Source organism: Silurus meridionalis, chromosome 24 (genome assembly GCF_014805685.1).
Source record: "Silurus meridionalis isolate SWU-2019-XX chromosome 24, ASM1480568v1, whole genome shotgun sequence".
Lineage (NCBI taxonomy): Eukaryota > Metazoa > Chordata > Actinopteri > Siluriformes > Siluridae > Silurus > Silurus meridionalis.
The window spans coordinates 18858059-18882498 of NC_060907.1; the positions used below are offsets into that span (position 1 = coordinate 18858059).

The 24440-nt window shown below is 40.8% G+C and overlaps 1 protein-coding gene across 1 annotated transcript in view; it reads right to left on the bottom strand.

Moving 5' to 3' along the window:
- nrp2a (neuropilin 2a) overlaps positions 1 to 10026 on the bottom strand; it is a 46650-nt gene extending 36624 nt beyond the window's left edge. The window contains 2 exon segments of the mRNA XM_046837400.1: positions 1346 to 1523; positions 9457 to 10026. Coding sequence (XP_046693356.1) covers positions 1346 to 1523; positions 9457 to 9544 — 266 coding nt within the window. The 5' untranslated portion in view covers positions 9545 to 10026.
- Positions 10027 to 24440: the final 14414 nt, after the last annotated feature.

Consider the following 24440-nt stretch of genomic DNA (forward strand, 5'->3'; position numbering starts at 1 on the left):
GTTCCTAAATGTAAACAACAAACAAGTGCCCTCATGGAGCCTGTCCAAGTGGGTAAAGTGCAAACTGCATCGGACAGATAGAAGGCTGGCCTTCATTTTGGTCGTGTTTTTGTTGTCTTGGACCTGGAGATAAAACCCTCCAACCGGAAACCCACAGTCTGAATGCATTAATGCATCCAAAGCCCCATTTGTTCCATCTTATAAATAAATAAATGCGGTAGGTTTGGTGTGGCTCTGTGCTAAAACAAAGGACTCATCTGTAACATCGGATTCTGGATGGCATTCGGAGGCTTCCAGATCTGTGGTTTGAGACTGGAATACAAGTGGATTAGAAGTGGGGGGTTCAGAGAGACAGACACAGACATTAGAATATCATATCATGTATATGTATGTGTATATATATATATATATATATATATATATATATATATATATATACCCGGCAACCCAACCAACACCCAAGCACACACACACTTTTACTCTTTAAATAAAGACATCAGATATGAATTATATGACAAAGGGGTACTACCTTTTCACCCCGTGTCTGTCAAACTGCAACCTCTGAAATATTGACTTTGTTCCTTGTGTTTGGGTAAAATTACTTTAGTGCCCCCCTTTTAAGTTTCAACATTCAGTGCTTTATGTGGATTCAAGCCTACAGAGAACCTTTAACAACCTTATAGTCCAGATGCAACTCCCTCGACCAACGTAAATCAAACCGCACTGCCTCGGATGCCTCACTTAGTCACCGGCTTTCTCACGTGAAGACAAGAATCTCATTAATGTTGCACCGCTTTTGGAAAAAGGAAACCTCGAAATGTGTCCTTCCTGCTGACAGCTGCACCACATAAGCCTTTTAGCTCTGCTCCAAACCCTATTATGTGTCTCATAACCCTCCTCCATCTTGCATTCCCTCTAGCTTTCTGCTTCCCCCTTTTCTCCTCCAGGTTTGTCACTTCATCCTCATCTTCCAAACGGCTTCTTCCTCTGTCTTTCTGCGTTTTTCTGATCTGTACAGATCATCCTGTAAGTTTTTACCATCGTTCTTCCAACCGTATTCATCAAGACTCAATATGCTATAAAGCTAGTTTGCCTTGATATTCTGTAACCGATTTTGTGGTATCAGATCGTTGAGTCGGATTTTTCCATTTTGCGCCATAGTTTGTTCAAACGCAAATCCCAATCATCATTAACCAACCAGCTATAAATAAAAAAAAAGGTAAACTCATGCCTCCGACACCTCCGATAAACTGCTGCATCCCAGGGCAAGGTTACTTTTGGAAAATGCTACTGTCTATCCTTTACAAATACAGAAATCCATGACAACAAGCGAACAGTTCCGTACCTGCAGTCGAGCCTCTCCAGTTCAAAATGGGGGTTGAAGTTAAGTGAGATGCGCTGGCTCGGCTCCGGGGCCGTGATCACCCACTCGCAGTTCTGGTGCGGCGGGTACTCCAAAGGGTACCCGGGCGAAGTGATATAGCCTGCTTCGGTGGCGTCGACTTGCCCACCGCACTTCTCACCTGCAAAGAGGAAATGGAGCAAGTGAGTGGAAAAAAGTGTTTGTTTGCCATTTTGGACCCAGTGTGTACTCGGAACAAATGAGGAACATAAATCACTGCCTGTACAGTACCTCTGGGAAAGCAGCGAACGCAGAATAGATATGTTTATCCTATTATGTGGTTGCCATATAAAACAGATAAAGAGGGAACAAAACACGGGGAAACGTTACATGAAAATATTCAATGACTCGAAGACGAGTTGCGACTGCAGCAATGTCATTTTTATCCGTTTATATGTGGGACGTTGTCGAGCCAGGACTTTTAATGTTACAGGTATAAAAATGGACGCTAGCACGGCAGTACTACACGCACTAATAAGTGGCTAGTGTGTGCTATTACTTATAGGTTGCGCACATGACTTGAGATTTCAAGCGCAGTACAGTGATTGGACGCTAAGGCACAGGAATAAATTTAAATGTTGTAAACATATGAAAGAAGGTAATCAGTGAGCTGTGGTGGTTCCCTGATGAGGAAGTGAAGTGGGCTGGTTCAGGCTTTCTGATAAATCGTTCAACAATGGGATAAGTGCATAAATGTAGCAGTGGAGTACTTAAAAAAAATAAAAATAAATGTCATTTCCACTCCTAGAAATTCGTTCTTTAATTTTAGAAACTCTAAAGTCCGAGTTTGACTTGAACACACTTTGTAGAACTTATAAATGTATAATCCGGTTTATACACTTTGTTTTATAGACACTCTAATGTTGAGGAATGTCCTGAAAACAAGTTTGTTCCTGTTCAGCAAACATTTCAACTTTCTCCATCACCAGCCTCTTTTTCTTCCTCTCTGATGTCACGTCGGAGAAAAACTACAGTGTTCTTAAAATGTGTCCTCACGGAAAGCCTCAGCATGTTAACACACTCTCGTAGCCAGAACAACTGTCTCTCTTCTGACCAATCAGAACGGAGAATTTCATGGGGTAACCCAAGGTTGACGTGATACCTAGCGAGGTATTAGCAAAGACATTAAAAGCTAATCGATATGTTTGCTCAATTATTTTACTCTGAAACCAACCCTCAACCTCGAAGCTTATATTATTCTACCCCTTTTGCTCTAAAAGTAACTGTCAGAGTCTGCAATCGTTTAGCCGTTCTCCGATCACGCCGCCTCCTACTCCGCTTGTGAAGTTAAGACAGGAAGTGACAGGCAGACTCTCTGTCTGTGGGTTCAAAAGTCAACCTTAAAGCCGTAACGAGATCCGGCGTAACAAAGCCTCTTTTTTTGTTCCATTTTTTTTCAGTCACCCCCTCGAACACACGCCAGCGATTTTCTTCCCTCTGTCTGCTTTCCTGTTATCTCTGACCAACTGATAAGGCAGCCCCAAATATTCTGGACTTATTGGTGCCTAGAATATTTTCAGAAAAAGAGCAAGGAAGGGAGCTGAGAGCGTTTTCGAGAACTACACGAAAACTAGCGTGGAATTGAAACAAAAAAGGAAACGCGGGTGCGCACGCTAAATATAAATGACAAACCCCAACAGCCGAGCTGGAGATTAGTAATCTAAATTCAGATTAGGAAACATAACACTTCAGAAAGTCATGTCTCCATGGCAACCATGCATCTTTTTTTTTCTTTTTTTTTCTTTAAATGAACCCTTTCCTTGCTAGACGGCTGATTTCATGTTGTGCCATCATTTCAAAGAAGATGCTGAGCTGGGTAATGATTATTATCGTTATTATTATCGGAAGCCCTGCGTCTGACCCACGAATGTCTCCGAGAACACCTTCGTCAGGTCTCGAATAAAAACTCTCTAAACATATACACGGACACTCTGTTTTCAATAGGTTCCAGGCTCATGTCTCACTTCAAGTTTCTTGCAATCTTGTTTTTCGCCTTTTTGGGTTTGGGATTCTTGAAAAAACCCAGATGTAAAAGAACTGATCAACCATCAGCGCCAAATCCATCAGTGGCTTCTGTCCAGCCAGAATGTTGGCTGGAATTGGAAGTCCCAGACGTCCTCTTCTTAAAATAAAGAACCTCCTGCTTTCTTCTCTCTCTCTCTCTCTCTCTCTCTCTCTCTCTCTCTCCCTTTTTTTCTGTCCTCTCTCTGTCTTCATTCTCCTCTTTCTTATCTTTTTCCTTTTTTGCTTTTTGGTTGTGAAGAACCCGAATGGAAAAGAACTGAGCGCAGAATCCATCAGTGGCTTCATCCAACATTCTGGTTTCACTCTGAGAAAACCAGGAATCACTATGTCCTTTAAGAATCACCCACACGTGATTACAATGATGGACTTCTCACTATCTTCTGTGTCTCTCTCTTTCTCTCTCTCCCATACTTGCTATTCTTTCTTTCTTTCTTTCTCTCGCACTCCAACATCCTTTGTGGATTTTGGAAAAAATGGTTGGAGGCACGCCTACGATTATTTTCACATTCGAGTGTTTTCGCCTCGAGACTTCGGTGCTTTCGAATTCCATGGCAAAATTGATCACAGGAGCGATGTTGCAGTGTTCTAGTGTTGTCATTGTTGTTGTGTTGTAATCGAAATAAAACACTCCATGATGAGAACATGATTATTAAAAATAATTGTGTATATATATATATATATATATATATATATATATATATATATATATATATATATATATATATATATATAATATCCAGCCCCTGAAAACGACAAAATGGACATGAATGTCTAGAGCCTCAAACAAGAACATGGTTTCTAACACACACACACACGATTACACCTATGGACATTGTATTAACGATGTAAAAATGTCTCCGTCTGCTTATCACAGCTTCCTCAATCCAGTTTTTATGTCTGTTTTTTCATAATGAGAGAAATGTATCGCTTCCTCCATCTTTTCATTCAGCCTTTGCCCCGTTTGAGGTTCCAAATGGCATCGGATGGAATTAATGTTTGTGTGTGTGTGTGTGTGTGTGTGTGTGTGTGTGTGTGTGTGTGTTTTAATAATTTTGGTGATTCATTAAACATGCTTTTAGGCGGTTCATTAAAAATCTGAATAGCATTTCGACAGCTAGGCATGTGTGTAGGCATTAAGAGTGAAGTGTGTGTGTGTGTGTGTGTGTGTGTGTGTGTGTGTGTGTGTGTGTGTGTGTGTGTGTGTGTGCATTTCTATTAACAGAATTATCGCTGCTGAGGCGTCGCAGTAGTGATAAGTTGCGAGCCTGTGGAGAGGCGATGATAAATCTCCATCATTCACCGTCTTTTCTCTCCATCCGTGCCTCATTCGCACCTTAATTAAAAAGTGCTATCACCCGCGGTGAGGAAATCGGGGCGCATGCATTCATCCTTTACCGAGCTGCAGATGAACCCGTCTCTCTCTGTCTCTCGCACTGTCTCTCTGTCTCTCGCACTGTCTCTCTGTCTCTCGCACTGTCTCTGTTACTCGCACTGTCTCTTCCTGTTGTCTCTCCCTCACAGTATATTGTGTGTCTGTCTTTTCTCTCTGTCTCTGACTTTTCCCCCCTCTCCCTATCTTCAGTCTCTGTCTTTTTGCTCATTAAGTTCTTTCTCTTTTCTCTCCCTCTCACGATCTTCTCCGTCTGTCTGTCTTCTTTCTATTTTCTCTTGTCTTTCTCTCTGTCTTCTCCTCCCACTTGCTTTTTTGTTCTCTCCGTGTCTTCTTGCCATGTTTTCTCTCTCTCTCTCCCTCTCTCTCTCTCCCTCCCCGTCTTCATTGCAATTCAGGACAAGCTCTCCCGAACACTGAATAGAAAATATGATTTCTCTCCTCGTCCTGTGGTTCATTGCCTATTTCTGTCCACTTCTTTATCCCTCGCTCTTTCGCTCCACGAGTCCAAACGCAACTCCTCCTCCACAAATTCGACTTGTCATGCATCCTCCTCTTCCTCTTCCTCCCTCTTCTCTGCTACAGGCCCATTTCTATCCTTTCCCTTTCAAACACACGCATCAAACCTCTGACTGACTTTACCAAAATATCATCCTGTCTCCAGCCTCAGCATGGACTTGAACATGACCCCAAAAGTCTGACTTTATGTTTTCACAACATTTACTGTGATGTCTGTCGAAGTGCATGTTTTGTGTCTGGAGTTGGTCTGAACCACAATAAACAGTGAATGTGTGTGTGTTTGTAATGGATCGGTTGTGTGTTATGTCGACCGAGTCGGACAACTTGATGGACAACAACTAAAGTTGTCTGGAATGAAAGGAAACAGGTGGACTATAGTTTTAAATTAGCAAAGACCTCAGACGCCACGTCTGTTTCTGTGTTTAATCTACAGCACTTGGTTCATGTTGTCACATTATATATATTCACACACCATATGGACAAATGTTTGTGGACACCTGAGCAGAAGACTGTGCTTTTAGAATTTGCACCTATTTGCTGTTATAATGAGCTCCACTTTTCTGGGAAGATGGTCTACTACATGTTGTGGGGATTTTTGCTCCTTCAGGCTTTGGCTTTGTGCACAGGAACACTGTCGGGCTGAAACAGGTTTGTGCCTCTGACAGTTTGAGAAAGAACCACATATGGCTGGAAAAATCATGTGTCCTATTTTTAATAGCATCTAAGAAATCCTATGTGTGCATATGGCAATGGTTATGTTCTGATAAATGGACACCATCCCAAAAAAAAATCTATTTTATGTATAATATATATATATATATATATAATATATATATATATATATTAATTATTATTATTTATTTATTTAAATATATATATTAGGGATGTGCATCTCCATAACTGAGGCTGATGTGATCGCAATGCATTGCTAATCAATATGATACATTAAATAAATGATATATATGAAGCAGCTACCGATGCGATTCAATATAATACGATGCAAAGAGAAAAAAATATAATTCTATTCAGTTCAATATGGTGCAGATAATTCACTTGTATTTTTTTTTGGTTAAGACTGACAGCAAATCATCAATTTACTAAATTGCCTTCTGACATGCCCTGAAAAAAAAAGAAAAAAAAAAAAAAAAAGGAAAAAGATGGAATAAAACCAGACATTCTTTTGCTGTTGTGTCTCCAGGAAGACCCAGCTCTACCTCTGCCATGTTGATCTGTATTCTATTTGACTCTCGGGACACGCCTCGGTCTCCGTAGTGTTGACACGTCATATTAACATAATCTAATTATTGGTCACTTTCTAAATAATAAAAGAATAGCCCATCTTCTAATAATTATATATAAATACATCGTTTGTTACCCACAGAAATATTTTGAACAATGCATCGTGATACAAATTTCAACTTGTATCTGGTGCACACTTTTTCAAATCGATCATTTTAAGTTTAAGATGCGAATCAGTGAATCTTACCATCGTTAACATATATATGTGTTTTATGCATCCAACACACCATGAACACTTTTCTTTCTCTTTCTCTCGCTTTCTCTCTCTCTCTCCCCAATTATTTTCTTTCTGTCACAGCTATCAAATAGCTTTCATCCATTTAATTCTGTCCCTTTTGAATTCTTAAGTGAATACAGTATGATTTTGTGTACGAGCATGTCTACAGTGATAAACGCAGTAAGTCCACAAACAGCTGAATTAAACAGCTGAACAAACAGCTGGATTAGTAAATAAAAATCACACGAGAAGAATCGACTGTGGAAGTGGTGGAACGCGGGAGAAAACACTACCTCAGGCCCCCTACAAACAAACAGGGAATTTACTGTTTCTCAGAGGACATGTTTTATCATCGGGGGTCATGTTTGAGTAGATTTACATTTATGTATCCCTTATCCAGAGTGAGTTATAAGGCAACATAAGTGGATAGATGGATGGATGGATGGATGGATAGATGGATGGATGGATGGATTCTTTTCCTAAGTCATTCTCCTATAAAACTTTTCACCCAAAACCTTTTTCTCTATTTATTTATTTTAATTCATTTTTGTGGCCATCCGAAATTTCACAATAAAAATGTTATTTACTAAATGTGGGCGGAGCCACATTTGCATTTTAGTAAGTTTTTTTTTTTAATCATTCCTGCATTGTAACACGTTATCGTTTCTATAGTAACAGCACATGCAGCCATCTGTACTTTTGATGCTACTTTTTTACCCCCCCCCCCATCATGTTTTTATTATTATTTATTTTAATGTTTTTACATTTTGCATCTTAAACAATGTTGTGATTTTTGACAATGTGGATAATTGTTTAAGGGGGGCGGGGGGTGAAAAATGTTATTATATATATATAAGTGAAATAAAATGCTTTGGTTCTCAGAACACCACGTCAGGCCACCTTCGATTGGTTTTATATAAGCGCACAGGATGAAGTATGTTATTCCTCCCTGCGTCAGATTAAAGGCAACAATGTGATCGTTAATACGACTTAAAATCCGAGTAGGAAATTTGAAAGCATTGATTCAGCATTGTATTTGTTTTTATGTTCTTTGTTCATTTCTAAAGATTCATAAAAATAAAAAAGAATTTCATTACACCGTGGCTACAGGTGTTAGGAGGAAAAATATAATTTTTTTTAACAATTATTTCCCCGTGTAAACGTGAAAGCGGCGTTATTATTGTTGATTTCTGACTGGTATATCAGCTATAATATACACCAGCCACATGCGCTTCTTTCCCAACCTGTTGCTACAAAGTCGACGCTCGATTGTATTAGATGTCTCGGTATGAAATTTTCCCTTCAGTTGAAACAGGAGACCCAAACCTGTTCCAGCATGACCATACCCCCGTGCACAAAGCCAGCTGCATGAAGATCTGCTTTCCAAGGTTTGGAATGGAAGATCTCCTGCTATAGAGCTCCAACCCTTCCTAACACCCTAATGTCTGAATGCAATCTCACACAAATCTCCACAAAAATCCAGCGCAACATCTTCCCAGAAGAGTGGAGCTTCTTATAACATGATTATAATCATCTCACTGAAGATTCTTCAATAGTTAATGCAAAAAAAATACAAATAATTAAGAATCCCATTTATGATGTAGTAAACACAGAACATAGTTTTGTGTGTGTTCCATCATATTCAGGTTCCTTGTGAAACTTTTTACCTCAGCACAATTGTGTGGTGTTGAACGCAGCATGTTGCAAAGAAAAGAAAGAAAAAAGAAAGACAAACGACTATTTTAAAATTGAAAAAAATGCATCCCTGAAGTAAGAATCTCTGAGGGCTTTTTTTAGTGTTTTTTTTTTTTTAAGAAAATCTATGAAGGTTGTATGATGTTTAGTACAAAATCCTAAAGCGCTGAAGATTTTGTACAATTTGTTTATTTCAGTACATCCTTCCTGTCAAAGTGCTTCTGATTTCACTCAGACGATTTTTTTCCGCCGCTTCACTATCACTTTGCCGTCCTGAGAAAAAGGATCACGGATGAGTTTTGTGTCCGAAATCATTGACCACATGATAAAAACGTCACCACGGATGGTCCTTTGGTTTCTCAGAGGGAACATGAAAACAGCCTCATTTAGCAATGAACTGCTCGAAAAAACACTGGTGAATTCGGTCCAATCCAGGACACTGAAAAGTTTCTCCTGAGCAGATCATCTTAAGGTTGTTGTTTTTTTCCTGCTTTGAGAATCAAAAAAGGAACGAGGAACACTGGTGGACGTTTCCCCTGTGGCTCGTTGAACTAATGTATGGATTTTTTTATTTTTGAGGTTTCTGAGAAGTTTTTAGAGAGCTCCTGGGAAGTTCCTCAGCATTATTGCATGGTCCAGGAGGGCTATGGTGGTGAGGAACCACGTATACAAGGTCTCAGAAGAGAACCTGCAAATTCTAATTCTGATGTTCCGGGTTTTTATTTATATATAATATATTTGTAGGAATAATAAAACTAATAATGAAATATTTATTATTATAACCACAATTCAGAAGAAGGTTGCAGTGGTCAGGTTTGGATGAAGAACAAAAGATCAAGATGCACCGGGTGCTTTTTTCTGCTGTGCCCTGAAACCTCGGACAGTGTAGATGATTGAAGTGAGACTCACCTTCTGCCTCCGCTCGCGCCGTGAAGCAGCAGCAGCAGCAGCACGCGAGCAGCAGGAGTGTGTGTGTGAGCGCGTGCGTCGGATCCATCGTGCCAAGCGCGCGCTCCAGGCTTCACTCCTGAGATCTGGAAAGGATCTTGGAAGGATCCTGAATTATAGAAAACACCAGAACCTCGAGCTCCTCCGTGCAGTCCAGCAAAACGTTTACATCAGGAAAAAGAAGTTAAGGTGTGAGAGCTTTATTTCTCCCAAGAATTTATTATTAGATGGTTTATTTCTAGTAGCTGGTTGATCGAAAGTTCCGGTTGGTTTCTTGCTCGCGCTGATTCCTGATTTTTTTTATGGTCCCCAATAAGAAAGGAAGAAAAAATAATAATAGAAATGCAATTTACAAAAACAGTAGAGTGGTTTAAAAGCGCGAGCGCGTCCCAACGAAAGTCCGCGCGCGCAAACGGGCAGCACCGAGAGAGAGACCGAGACCGTGCGCGCTGAAGCTCTGAGTGTAAACCCCCGGCGCGCGCTCCGTCTTCTAACCCAGCTCTCTCTCTTTCTCTCTTTCTCTCTCTCTCTCTCTCTGCGCGTGTGTGAGTGAGTGAAGCAGGGAGTGAGCTCGCGTTACAGTGAGTCCTCCTTGGCCCGCCTCCCCACCTCACATACTGATTAGACAGGCGCGCGCGCACACACACACACTCTCTCTCTCTCTCTCTCTCTCTCTCTCCTTCTCTTCCTCTCTCTCTCTTACACACACACACACAAAGATGACACGCGTTCTCAGCAGCCACACAATAAACACACACACTATAAAATACATATTTAAGTATTTATTTTCTTAAATCAAAAAAAAATCTGCACACGCATTTTATTATATATGTATATATCTGTATAAATATATGCGCATAAATACTTTTGAAAGTATATATCTAAACTGTTGTTCCGTTGCTCCGCCTGTAGGGGGCCTAAGCTCGGCTCTTTGTAGAAACACAATCCAGGGGACAAACCACACACACGTGCATAGATACGTAGAGTATTCACAGCACACACAGATACACAAATATACATGTACAGAAAAAACACAAGCGTGCATGGATACACACACACACACACACAGGTATACACCCATGCTTCTATAGACACGTATATAAAGCGCACACTCCATTTTATACACATATATTTACATATAGCACACACACACACACATACTGTACGTCCATAGACACATGTACATGAAGCACAAACACTATTATTATTATCTGTTCTTTTTTTCTTTTTACTTTTTACACACACACACACACACACACACACACAGATAATTAATAAATTTACATGCAAGCACTTAGAAACATACAAACAGCACTACAAGGACCACCAGAGACTCAGTGTTGGCACTCAGTTGTAAAGTGAGGGCCAGCTCACTAATCTGGGCTCACACTGTGCTGAAGGTGTGTGTGTGTGTGTGTGTGTGTGTGTGTGTGTGTGTGTGTGTTTGGTCTCGTTAACAGATTTCACACACATGACGGAGGAAGAAAAGAGAAACGACAGAGGAGGAAAGGAAAGTGTGATGGAGGAGTGAATTACAAAACATTCCAGAAGAATTTTTAAAGCTTTTTGTAGACTCTGGTGGAATAATTCCTTGGTACACACACACACACACACACACACACTCATAGAGAGAAGGTTGTCTGCACAGGCTCGTGGTCCCGAGTAGAACGAAGAGCAATCCCAGGTTGTGCTTTGGTTCTGACAGAGCAGATGTTGTGCACAGCTGGACTTCCAGGCTTTGACGTGGTCCTGATCTGATCAGCTGTTCACAGGGTGATTGATTTTGCTGCGTCAGGTATCAGATGGTCCCGTGTTTGTTTGTTGAGTGTGTGTGTGTGTGTGTGTGTGTGTTCCAGTTATCTGATGTGGAAATGAGTAATAGCTCCACCCTCAGGGTTGAGAGCCTGGTGCGTAAGCATCACAGCATTCCTTATACATCTCTGACCTCTTAAATCCCCGTCACATTCCACGATCTTTAACTTTCACACACTCATTCGGTTGGGGTTTGTCGATTGCGGTCATTTGAAGATTTTGGCGACCAAATATCAAGATGTCCCTGTTCTATGTTGTAAGTGTATTTGAAGATAAAATTTGGCATAAGACATTTGGGCGTAAGATTCCCCGATGCATCCCCATTTGCTCTTATAATAAGCTCCACTCTTCTGGGAAGATGTTCCACTAGATCCTGTGGCGATTTGTGCTCCTTCAGCCACAAGAGTGTTAGTAAAGTCAGCTCCTGATGTAGGTGAGGTAAGCCAGCATTCACATTCATTGTTAAACAGGGCTCGCTTGAGATCTAGAGCCAAGATCTCCCACACTCTTCAACTCATGGACTTCGCTTTCTGCACAGGAATTCTGCATCATGGAGGATTTGAATCTTCAAGTGAAGGAAATATTTTATGCCACTGCATTCCAAAGACTTTCTAAACAACTTTCTATCCACATACGGCTGGAAATATCCGGTGTCCCGATACTTTTGGCAATGTCACGTGTATTCCTTCCTTCCATTGTTGGACGTCATGGTTTTGGGAAAGTCGGTCGCAGGCCACACCCAGGCCACACCCAGGCCACACCCAGGCCACACCCAGGCCTGAACAACTGCTACAATCTCGGTCTCAGAATCAAGTTGGTGTAAAGAAATTATTTGTAGCTTATTTAAAAAAAAAAAGGGCCACACCAGCAGTCATTATTTCCTGTCTACAATCATGACATAACATTCGCTATTTCAGAGGCATCGCACACCAACCACCGGCCCGTTCTGTCGTCCCACCCACAGTTTCGATTCGGAGGTGGATTTCTTTGAGTGACCACATGTAAAAAAAAAAAAAGAGGAATGGAAAGAAACAGGCGCCCTGCCCGGAGCCTCCTCTCCAATATGTAGCACTAAACACAGGAGCAGCGGTTTTTTTTAATAACACGCTGGTGGCCGCGAGGCGCCCGAAATACCTCGCCGAGTCGTGTTTTCAGGGCGAGTCTGACATTTACAGTAGGCAGCTATTTCCCGAACGCGTCCAGGAACAAGAACACGTCTTCAGTGTGCGTCTGCTCGCTTGATTTCTATTTCTTTGTGCTGAATTTTCTGAACCCGAAACACACGTCAAAATCAGGCCCTTATTGTCCTCGAAGTCCGAGTGTTTCTGCACATCACAAACTTTCTTGAATGCTAATTACGGCTCGTATATTTGTGCTGCATTGTTTTATCACCCATTTATTCCAATCTCATGCTTCACTTGTCTATAAACGCATTAATTTATGACAATGGCTGTTATGGTTCACTGGCAAACACATTTACCGCAATCGTTCCATCAAAACCTCGTACAGATTTTGCCTCCCGGCGTCACAAGGCCTTCATACGCCACAATTCTTTACTTTCTTTACCATAGCCTGAGGAGATAACCATCACGGGGGCGCCTGATTGGTCCGGAGACCACTTCATCCTGCCTCAGGCTTGTATTTCGGGTTATTGGTGGGGCTGAATACAGTCATCCATCTGTCTGTGATCCGATCTGAATTAATCTAATCTAATCTGTTTCCAGGGTTTACATTTACAGCTTTTAGCAGACTCTCTTATTCTGAACGATTTGGATTTTCTCATTTATATGACTGAGCAGCGATCGGCTCAGGGGCCTTGCTCAGGGGCCCCAGCTGGGATTTGATCTCGTGACCTTCGGATTCGGTTCTACCAAACACTTCCAAAGTCATAGCGATCAGTCGTTTTTATGTCACGATTTATTTATTCTATGTCTCTTATGTGTCATCATTTATTTTTTATTTTATGACATTTTTTTTGTTTGTTTCCCAAGAAATTCCAGTGGAACGAAAAAACAGAAACTAGTGCAAAAATGATTGTTGCCACAATGAGAAGAGGGACGAGCGTTTTTCTGAACCGATCTGAACAGTTATCTCCTCACGACCTCGCAAGCGTGCGATAGATAGATAGATAGATAGATAGATAGATAGATAGATAGATAGATAGATAGATAGATAGATAGATAGATAGAACTTTGTCATTGCATAGTACAGATACACAGCAACAAAATGCAGTTTAGCATCTACCAGAAGTGCAAAAAGTAGCAATTGTACATCTGTAAACATCTGTATAGTGAATAAATATAAAGGCCGTAGCAGTAAAGAGACGTGTGGACATCGTTGAAAAGTACAAGCAAATAGTTATGTTTATGGCAGTGAAATAATGTGCAGACACTGTTGTAAAGGAACAAGTAGAAGGTTATAAGGCTACTGAAGTTTAAAAAAAAAATGTGCAAGCGGAATAAAGTCCACTAAATAAATATATATACATGTGAAATATTAGGCAGGATGTGTGTGTGTGTGTGTGTGTGTGTGTGTGTGTGTGTGTGTGTATACAGATGCTCATAAATAAAATAGTGCAGATGTATGTAAGGCATACGTATAATATAATAAGTGTAGAGAATGAGGAGTATAAAAATACAGTATGTAATATGTACATTGTATGTAGAATCATACAGAAGTTATATACAGTGTTTATACAGTGAGCTAATGTAGGGTGGATGGGAAAAGGCTGGTTCTGTATGTTCCTGCATCTCCTTCTCGATGGAAGGAGGTTAAACAGTTTGTGACTGGGAATCTTAACTAGAGCACAGCCATCAGAGACGCATCTGAAGCTCCTCACCCTGTTTCCGAGAGAAGATGATACAAATGTAAATGAAAAGCATTTTCTACAACCCCCAAAATATACATAAAAAAAGAGAATGAAATGGTTTGCAGATCTCAAAATCTATATTCTATTCACAATAAACCCAAACAGTTTCAATCAGAGAATTTGTACATTATTATATATTAAATTTTCATGTAATACTTCTCAAATAAAAGGTTGCAACAGGGCCACGTTTCCCCACTGTGCAGCATCACGTCTTCGCTCCGTGTAAGTCTGGGAACTGAGGACACCAGTTTTTGAATTGTCCCATGTGTCTGATCCAGGATTCGAGCTGCTCAACAGTTCTGGGTGTCTTTTTTTATTTTTATTTTGTCGTGTTTCACGTTGCACCAAATGGTTTGAAATGGTGAAAGCGGGTTGTGGATTCAGGGCAGTTTTATTTCTCAGTCTTTTTTTCAGCTGAACGATTGAAACAGTTTTAGGACTGCGTACATTTGTAGGCTGGGTGGAGAAGATGGTTTCTATAGCAACAGCTCACTCAGAGGTGCTGGTTTGATGGATGTGTCACCTGATTTGAATGTAAGACGTGTGTAATCGTGTCTCCAATCAATTGTGAAGGGTCTTTTTGTAAGGAGTCTCCAGTGTCTGCGTTTCCTCATTTCTTTATTCTAATTGTGAGCGGATCCTTAGAGCTTTTGTACCAAATCTTCAAAATACTTTCGACAATTTTTTTTTTGCTTTATAAATAAAATGTATTTCAAAATAAATCAGAACCATAATTGAATAATGTTTTAATACAGATGAATAAACCATTTAATAGAGAGAAATAAATTGACAGACAGACAACAGACGGATCTTTCTAGACATTAACATTTAAAAATCAAGAATTAAAATCCGTTTCCTGGGTTTTGAGATGTGGAGAATGGAGAAGTGGAGAGTAAAAAAAAAGAAAAAAAGCGCTCGCATCACTCGTCTGACATAAGTTAAACTTCTCTCTGTCTTTCTGTGTTTTTTTTTTTTTTTCCCCTTCTGTCGTAAAAGTGTCTGCTGCAGAGATTAGGGGGGTGTAAACTTTGAGGAGAGCTCACTTGCTTGGCCTTGTAAAGCTGACAAGGTGGTCCTGTTTTGTTTGAGATAACTTTAGACTGTGATTCTTTGTTCCGAAATGCACTCATACACACACACACCTTACTTTAGATAGTATAATATTAGGGCTGCAACAGCTAATCAATAATAATCTATAATGAATTTGGTTGTCAACGAATGCATCAATTATTTGGGCTGCTCCAGTTCTGGTTTAGCGTGACCGTAAGAGAACACAACAATAATAATCGGCCGATTAATCGATTGTCAAAATAATCGTAAGTTGCAGCCCAATATAATACTATAAAAACTTTCTTTTGGCTTCTCCCGTTAGGGGGCGCCACAGCGGATCCTCCGCACGTTTGATTTGGCACATGTTTTACGCTGGATGCCCTTCCTTACGCAACCCTCCCCGATTTATCCGGGCTTGGGGCCGGCACTGAGAGTGGCTGGGGATGGTTCCCTGACCGGGGATCGAACCCGGGTCACAGCGGTGAGAGCGCCGCATCCTAACCACTAGACCACCGATTTAAGGAATAATGCATTGTGTTACAGGGATGTTCTTAAAGTTAAGTTTAAGTTTTATTTCTTTAGAATTTAACACAATTTCATTAACGCTTTATTTATCCATTTCTAGCTACTCTTCATGTTGTGGAAAAGCAGCTGTCGACATTCGTCCCTGCACTTGTTTCAACATTGAAGACGCAATAACATGCGACTCCATAGCAGCTGTTCTACAAACACCAAATCTGACCAGTCAGAGTCACTCAGTCTCACTCTTTCACTCCCTGTCTCACTCTCACTCACTGTCTCACCCTCTGTCTTGTTCTTTGTCCCTCTCTCACTCTGTTTCTCTCATTGTGTCTCTCACTCATTTGCTCTCAGATTCATTGTCTCGTTTTTCTCTTTCCTGCTCACTGTCTCTCTCTTTCTCTCTCTGAGACTCCTCCTTTAACAGTAGCTCTAACAGCAGGTTTCACTCCTGTCCTCATTCTAATATGGTAGTGTTTCTGTAGCAACATCTCATTTCTCATTTGGACGTGTATTTGGTGATAATGGAAGGAGTTTCTGGTCTCTGTCTGAGGTGAAAAGCTGTGACTTCATCAGTTACCTGTCCAAGCCTGTCAGTTTTCTACAATAATTACGTTAAGCATGTGACCTCGTAGCTCCTGTTCTGACTAATCAGAGTTGTGAGTTCAGGTTGGAGGTGGAGTTTGGAGATCTCGGGTTTGGTGATTAATGCGTAAACCTGCTCCTTATTCCAAAGTATGCGCGGTGTTTATCCAGCGCTCCAGACCACCCACTGCTCTGTCTCTCCACTGTAATTTCCTCATGTATCCTTTAATCTAGGAAGCCAACCAGAGCCCCCGTTTTACACACACATACACACACTCACACACTCGTGTGCTCACACTGATATGAAAATATGCAGGTTCCCTAACACACCCTTTTTATATATATACACAGAAAAAGAGCCGAAACAAGCACGCCGTATTTATTCGCCGGCTTGAAATTGGAATTTGGACAAAATCTAGCGCCTCGAGTGGCCAGTAGTGGAATTGTAATAAGGAATGAATGTAACACAGTCAGTGATGGACCCTGAATGACCGATCTACCTGCATGGAAACTGTGTTTTGCAGACTCGACAATGTTCTCGATGCTTAAGGGAAATCCTGCCGTTGTGGTTTAAAGGGCTCTTGTTCAAAAAGATATATAAATATTAGCGGTGTAACAGTACACAAAGTTCACAGTTCGTTACGTTCCTCGGTTTTTAAGTCACGGCTCAGTTAAATTACGGTACGGTTGGGGGAAGAAATGCAAAACAACAAATTGTGTTTTTATTAACGCAGTTTATTATTATTATTAACAACGTTTTTAGACATCAACTCTTTACAATTTTTAAAACAATTTTCAATAAAACGCCTGCTTGGTTTTTAATAAAAAAATAAAATATATAAAAATCTAATAGAGTAAATTCAATGAATACAATAGACTTTATTATATTTATATATTATACTTTTTTGGTTAAATTGAGTAATCTAATTAATAGGCACAAATTTATTAAATAAAATTAAATCTATGCAAAATATTAATGATAGTGTACAATAGGTAGACCCCATTTTTTACATTTAATATTTAATTTTATAAAGATATGATTTTAACTCTTCTCCTTATTTCAGCATACTTAAACGAATGTCTTAATTCCTTCCATTCTTCATTCGTTCACTCCCTCGATATGCGGAATTGTCAGGGTTTTCTCCTTTGAAGAGAAATTCTCGAAGCTGTACATAAAATGCAGATGAACCCGTAGCGCTCGACTGTCGTAAAAATGTAGGTGCTGGAAGTGACGGATCGAGTAGCCGCAGAGACTAAACAAACGGTTTAACATTCCTTTCATGATAAATGAAAGAAGGACAAAATAAACACCAAAAAACGAATACAAATCTAATTATTTAACAAAAAAACAAGAAAAACAAAAAATAAATAAAATCGATGTAATAAAAATAAACATTGGTTGGTGTGTGTGTGTGTGTGTGTGTGTGTGTGTGTGTGTGTGTGTGTGTGTGTGTGTGCGCGAGACGTAGGTATCTGCCGTCCATTTATTTGTGATTTATTTCGATCGGAGCTTAGATTTGCTTGCACTCACACCACTCACAAATGTACTCAAAACAAAAAAAAGGATGATGATGTACTCTGCAGTAATGTGATGCCGTGTGTGTGTGTGTGTGTGTGTGTGTGTGTGTGTTCTGTCCACTGTGGACCATTTTATGGCTATAAACATTTGTATAATGGCAGGGATTGTGTGTGTGTGTGTGTGTTTGGAGGTTTGGGGGTGCCGGGACATGGAAAGCAAGGTAGCATTGCTGCTTGGATGGCAGCCAGGTGAATAATTGCAGATGTATGCTGTGCCAAACTGGCTATTAGGATGCTGCACTGGAGTGTGTGTGTGTGTGTGTGTGTGTGTGTGTGTGTGTGTGTGTGTGTGTGTGTACAGAATCTCACACACACACAGTAACACACACATAAAGACACAAAGGAAGCACCAGTACAACTTCCTTTTGTTTGCAGGATTCAGCTAGCTTTGTCGCCCCCCCCCCAATACAGTAACACACTGTGTGTCTCAGTCAAAATTGTAGACTTGAAACACTGATTTTGTGAAGGAATGGATTTGATATGACTGTTTTACAAATCTCTCTCTCTCTCTCTCTCTCTCTCTCTCTCTCTCTCTCTCTCTCTCTCGCTCTCATTTATTTATTTCGGGGCTGTCAATCGATTAAAATATGGACTCGCGATTAATCATATGATTGTCATAAGTTGACTCGTGACTCTTTTTTTTTCTGTTCTAAATGTAGCTTAAATGAACATTTCTCCAGTTTTTAATACTCTATTCTACATGGCCATGGACAAATACAGACTCTTAATGCAAATGGATCTTTAAATATCAGTAAAACCAAACTCAACCCAGAGCATGAAGACAAAATAATCTTGTAAAGGTTTTAAAGTAGTTTAGCTGTTTTTAAATGACGTAAATCAACAGGACACCAAAAGGAACTTTTGCTTTGTTTCCACACGGACGGTTTTAACTGCCGGATGTGTGTGTTAAACGAATGTTTAATCCTAAAAAAAAAATTTTTCGGTGAAAGGACGTGTTGAGCACTGAACCGCAGCTCCTCAGTACCAGCAGCACTCATGCAGCCCCGGACTGTGATGCTGCCACCACCATGCTTCACTGTAGGCAAGGCACAATTTTCTTCACCAGGGCGTCGTCACACACGCTGGACACCATCTGAGCCAAACAAGTTTATCTTAGTCTCATTGGACCACAGGACATGGTTCCAGTAATTCATGCTCTTAGACAGGTCGTCTTCAGTGAAATGTTTGATGGTTTTCTCGTGAGCAGCTTCAGAAGAAGCTCCTTCTGGTCTTGTTGCAGAGTGCGGCGTACGTTCTGACGAGTGGACCTTCAGCTTCTGCTAGTATGAGAGAGTTGGACTCAAAGCACAAAATTGTAACTGCTGTAATAGAAGATACACATATTTGTATGTTCCTGTCAAGCAGACAAAAACATGATGAATAAGACATGCATGTTTACACAACGTACAGCTGTTATCACTCAGGGTGTACTTACTTTTGTTGACAGTTATTTAAACAGTAACGGCTGCATGTTGAGTTATTTAGTAAATCTGTACTGCTATACAAGCTGCACATCGACTACTCTAAAATATATCTAGAACTATATATAAAGTTTTATTTCTAGAGTATTTTCCTCTAAAAACATTCTACTAAAATGGATGCTGAAATGTGAGGGGGCACTTAATTTACTTTTTTTATATATAAATATATATATATATATATATATATATATATATATATATATATATATATATATATATATATATATATATAATATACACAGTGGAACCCGGTTATCTCGCCCTCGGTTACCTCGACAACCCTATTAAGTCGACGTTTTTGAAGTGGAACCGCTAAATTCTCGCTTTTTCTAAGCATTTTTTTATCGTTTATGTCGACTTTTTTTATGTCACTGAACCCTAATATCTCGAGCACAAGGGGGGAAAAATTTGCCATTTAACGTCGGTTATCTCGGTGCAGCCGCAGAAGAACTCGCGAAAGTGGCGGAAAAATCAAGCCTTACAGCTGCTACAGGTGTTGTATCGTATACTGGTAAATCTCTGCTGTTAGTTAGTGCTAGTGTACGTAGTGTTAGTAGGGGCGCGGCGCGGCTTTGGGAAGAAAAGAGCAGCCGTTGAGAGAGTGCCGGTGGGAAGGCACGTACAGGGAAGCGCATGAGCGATAACAACGATCGCCGTGAACCAACATATACCAACAATAACGGACAGTGAGAGTGTGGAAGTTTTAATAGGAGGTGGTGATGATGCTAAACGAGCACCATATGTGCGCGATTGAAGCCGGGAGCTTCAGAGAAAGTGGCCGAGAAAGCACCTGACACGCTGAAGGGGGCCGAAGGGGGCGTGGCAGGTGGATTCCTGACAGATAAACATGTACTGTATGTATTTTTATAGCATGCCTTCATCAAACAAATCGCGGCAACGCTGTTGTGTAAAAAACCCCTTCAAAAACACATGCATGCACATTCTCATTTATTAACGCACATCATGTACATAAAGAAATTTCAAGCACGTTAATATATTGCCGCCATTTTGATTTTCGTTTTTCTCGATCATCGGTTATCTCGATGCTTTATCGAGATAATATATCGGTATATATCGGTGTGTGTGTATATATATATTTTTTTTTTTTCTCTCTCTCTCAAAAGTGCTCTCTCTCTCTCTGGTCTCTCCCTCTCTTTCTCAGTATCTATCTCAACATCTCTCTTTTCTTAGTAGCCCTCTCTCTCTCTGTATCTATTTAATTCAATTCATTTTTATTTGTATAGCGCTTTTAACAATGAACATTGTTTCAAAGCAGCTTTACACAGATAATGTGGTGATTAAAAGTAAATATGTTCTTTGTAAGTAAGTTTGTCCCTGATGAGCAACTGTGGCAAAAAAAAACTCCCCGAGATGGCATAAGGAAGAAACCTTGAGAGGAACCAGACCCGAGAGGGAACCCATCCTCATCTGGGTTGCACCAAATGTCCATTTGAAGCAGATATACATTGTTGCGGGGTACAGTGATGATGATCAGAAGCAAACTGTATTCCTGAGTCAGTGTAGCAGACTGTTGACATTAACTACAGTCCAATCCATCCTCAAAGCGCCCGTTCTTACTCCGGAATTACATGGAACCACCCAAGGTGTTGATGAGAGACCGTCCCAAGCTGCACAGAAGTGTAAAGATCCATGGAGGGGAGAGGGGCAGGAACAGTGGTCACTGGAGCCTCAGGAGCATGTTTAACTCGACCGAGAGAGAGAGAGAGAGAGAGAGAGAGAGAGAGAAGAGGGTGACGGGAAGAGAAGGATATGGATTATTAAGTGTCCCTATTGGTGTATGAAAGTTAATGTCACTGTGCAGTTTGGACTCCGGCAAGACTCGCTATGACAGCATAACTAAAAGGGAGAACCAGAAGGTAACACAGACATGAGGGATCGCTGGGATAAGAGACGACCCACCACACCACCATCAACAAACCCGAGTGAACGTGTGAATGTGAGGGGATGACAGCATACAAATATACCAGTTCACCAAACACTCTATATCCATGCTCCCTCCAGATCTGAGCCTTTACCGAAGAAAAAAATCTACTGATAAAAGGCTTGACTAAATAAATGTGTTTTCAACCTCGACTTGAACACTGAGACTGTGTCTGAGTCCCGAATACTGGTTGGAAGGCTGTTCCATAACTGTGGGGCTTTATAAGAGAAAGATCTGCCCCCTGCTGTAGTCTTCACTATTTGAGATAGCCAGCACCTTTTGATCTCAGTAGGCGTGGAGGATCATACTGGTACAGAAGTTCACTCAGATACTGCGGTGCGAGACCGTTAAATGCTTTATACGTCAGTAGTAGTATTTTATAATCAATGCGAGATTTAATTGGGAGCCAGTGTAGACTGATTAAAACAGGGGTGATGTGGTCATGCTTCCTAGATCTAGTGAGGACTCTTGCTGCTGCATTCTGAACTAACTGAAGCTTATTTATGCACTTATTTGCACACCCAGACAGTAAAGCATTACAGTAGTCTAATCTAGAAGTAACAAAAGCATGAACGAGTTTTCCTGCATCTTGTTACGACATCATATTTCTAATTTTAGCAATATTTCTAAGGTGAAAGAAGGAGATCCTGGTGATATTATTCACGTGAGACTCAAAGGAAAGACTCGGGTCAATAATCACACCAAGGTCTTTGACAGCCGTACACGCTGAAACAGAAACACCATCCAGAGATGCTACGTAATCGGAAAGTTTACTTCTAGCTGCATGTGGTCCTAGTAAAAGTACTTCCGTCTTATCTGAGTTGAGCAGAAGAAAGTTATTAAGCATCCACTGTCTAATGTCCTTTACACACTTCTCAACACTGTTAAGCTGATCTCTCTCATCTGGCTTTGCTGAAATATACAGCTGTGTGTCATCAGCATAGCAATGGAAGCGAATCCCATGTTTATGAATAATTTCACCAAGAGGCAGCATATATAAAGAGAAAAGCAGTGGGCCTAAAACAGATCCTTGAGGAACACCAAACATTACCTCATAGAGTGTGGAGAACTCACCATTTACATCAACAAACTGATAGTGATCCGTCAAAAAAGACCTGAGCCAGGAGAGAGCTGTTCCCTTTATTCCAAAAACGTTCTCAAGTCTAGCAAGCAGTATAGTGTGATCAATGGTGTCAAAAGCTGCACTAAGGTCGAGCAAAACAAGTAAGGAGACAAAACCCTGATCAGAGGCCAATAACAGGTCATTTACCACCTTGACTAGCGCCGTCTCTGTGCTATGATGAGGCCGAAAACCTGACTGATACATTTCAAAAATGTTATTCATAAGTAGGTGTGAGCAGAACTGCTGTGCTACAACCTTTTCTAAAATTTTGGATATAAAGGGGAGATTTGATATTGGTCTGTAGTTGGACAACTGACATGGGTCAAGGTCAGGCTTCTTAATTAGGGGGTGGATAACTGCCAGTTTGAAGGATTTTGGTACATAACCAGTGCTAATGGAAGAGTTTATTATTTTTACAACAGGTTCAATTACCTCTGGAGTTATCTGTTTAAAGAAACTTGTAGGCAAGGGATCGAGAATGCAGGTTGATGATTTTGATGAGGAAATGAATGAAATTAAGTCATTCTAATGAATAGGAGTGAAGCTTTGTAGTTGATTGTCTGCTATAATTACGCTGCTGTCTACAGGGTTACTTGTAAAATAATTTGGATTTATATTAACCGTCTGGATTTCTTGCCTGATGTTTTCAATTTTATTATTAAAAAAGTTCATGAAATCATTACTACCTAATGATGATGTGTATGTTGGTGCAGTGCTTTTATTTCCTGTTAATTTTGCTACCGTGCTGAATAAAAATCTAGGGTTATGTTTGTTATTTTCTATGAGGGTGGAGAAATATGCTGATCTAGCAGCACTAAGAGATTTTCTGTAATTTAAGAGGCTCTCCTTCCATGCTATTTGAAATCTTCTTCTTCTTCTTTCGGCTGCTCCCATTAGGGGTCGCCACAGCGGATCATCCGTCTCCATACCACCCTGTCCTCTACATCTGCCTCTTTCACACCAACTACCTGCATGTCTTCCCTCACCACATCCATGAACCTCCTCCTTGGCCTTCCTCTTTTCCTCCTACCTGGTGGCTCCATCTTCAGCATTCTTCTACCAATATAATTCATGTCCCTTCTCTGCACATGTCCAAAACATCTCAATCTCGCCTCCCTCACCTTGTCACCAAAACATCCTACATGCACTGTCCCTCTAATAAACTCATTTCTAATCTTGTCCATCCTCGTCACTCCCAACGAAAACCTTAACATCTTCAGCTCTGCTACCTCCAGCTCTGCCTCCTGCCTTTTACTCAATGCCACTGTCTCTAATCCATACAACATCGCAGGTCTCACCACAGTCCTATAAACTTTCCTTTCATTCTTGCAGATACCCTACTATCACAAATCACTCCTGTCACTCTTCTCCACCCACTCCACCCTGCCTGCACTCTTTTCTTTACTTCTCTAACACACTCTCCATTACTTTGCACTGTTGACCCCAGGTACCTGAACTCCTCCACCTTCTCCACCTCTTCTCCCTGCAACCGCACCCCTCCACTGCCCTCCCTCTCATTCACACACATGTACTCTGTCTTACTCCTACTGACTTTCATTCCCCTTCTCTCCAGCGCATATCTCCACCTCTCCAGGCTCTTCTCAACCTGCTCTCTACTCTCACCACAAATCACAATATCATCTGCAAACATCATAGTCCAGGGAGACTCCTGTCTGACCTCGTCCGTCAACCTGTCCATCACCACTGCAAACAGGAAAGGGCTCAGGGCCGATCCTTGATGCAGTCCAACCTTCACTCTGAACCAGTCTGTCGTACCTACTGCACACTTCACTGCCGTCACACTGTCCTCATACATGTCCTGCACCACCCTTACATACTTCTCTGACACACCTGACTTCCTCATACAATACCACAACTCCTCTCTTGGCACCCTGTCGTACGCTTTCTCTAAATCCACAAATACACAATGCAATTCCTTCTGTCCTTCTCTATACTTCTCCATCAACATCCTCAAAGCAAATAAGG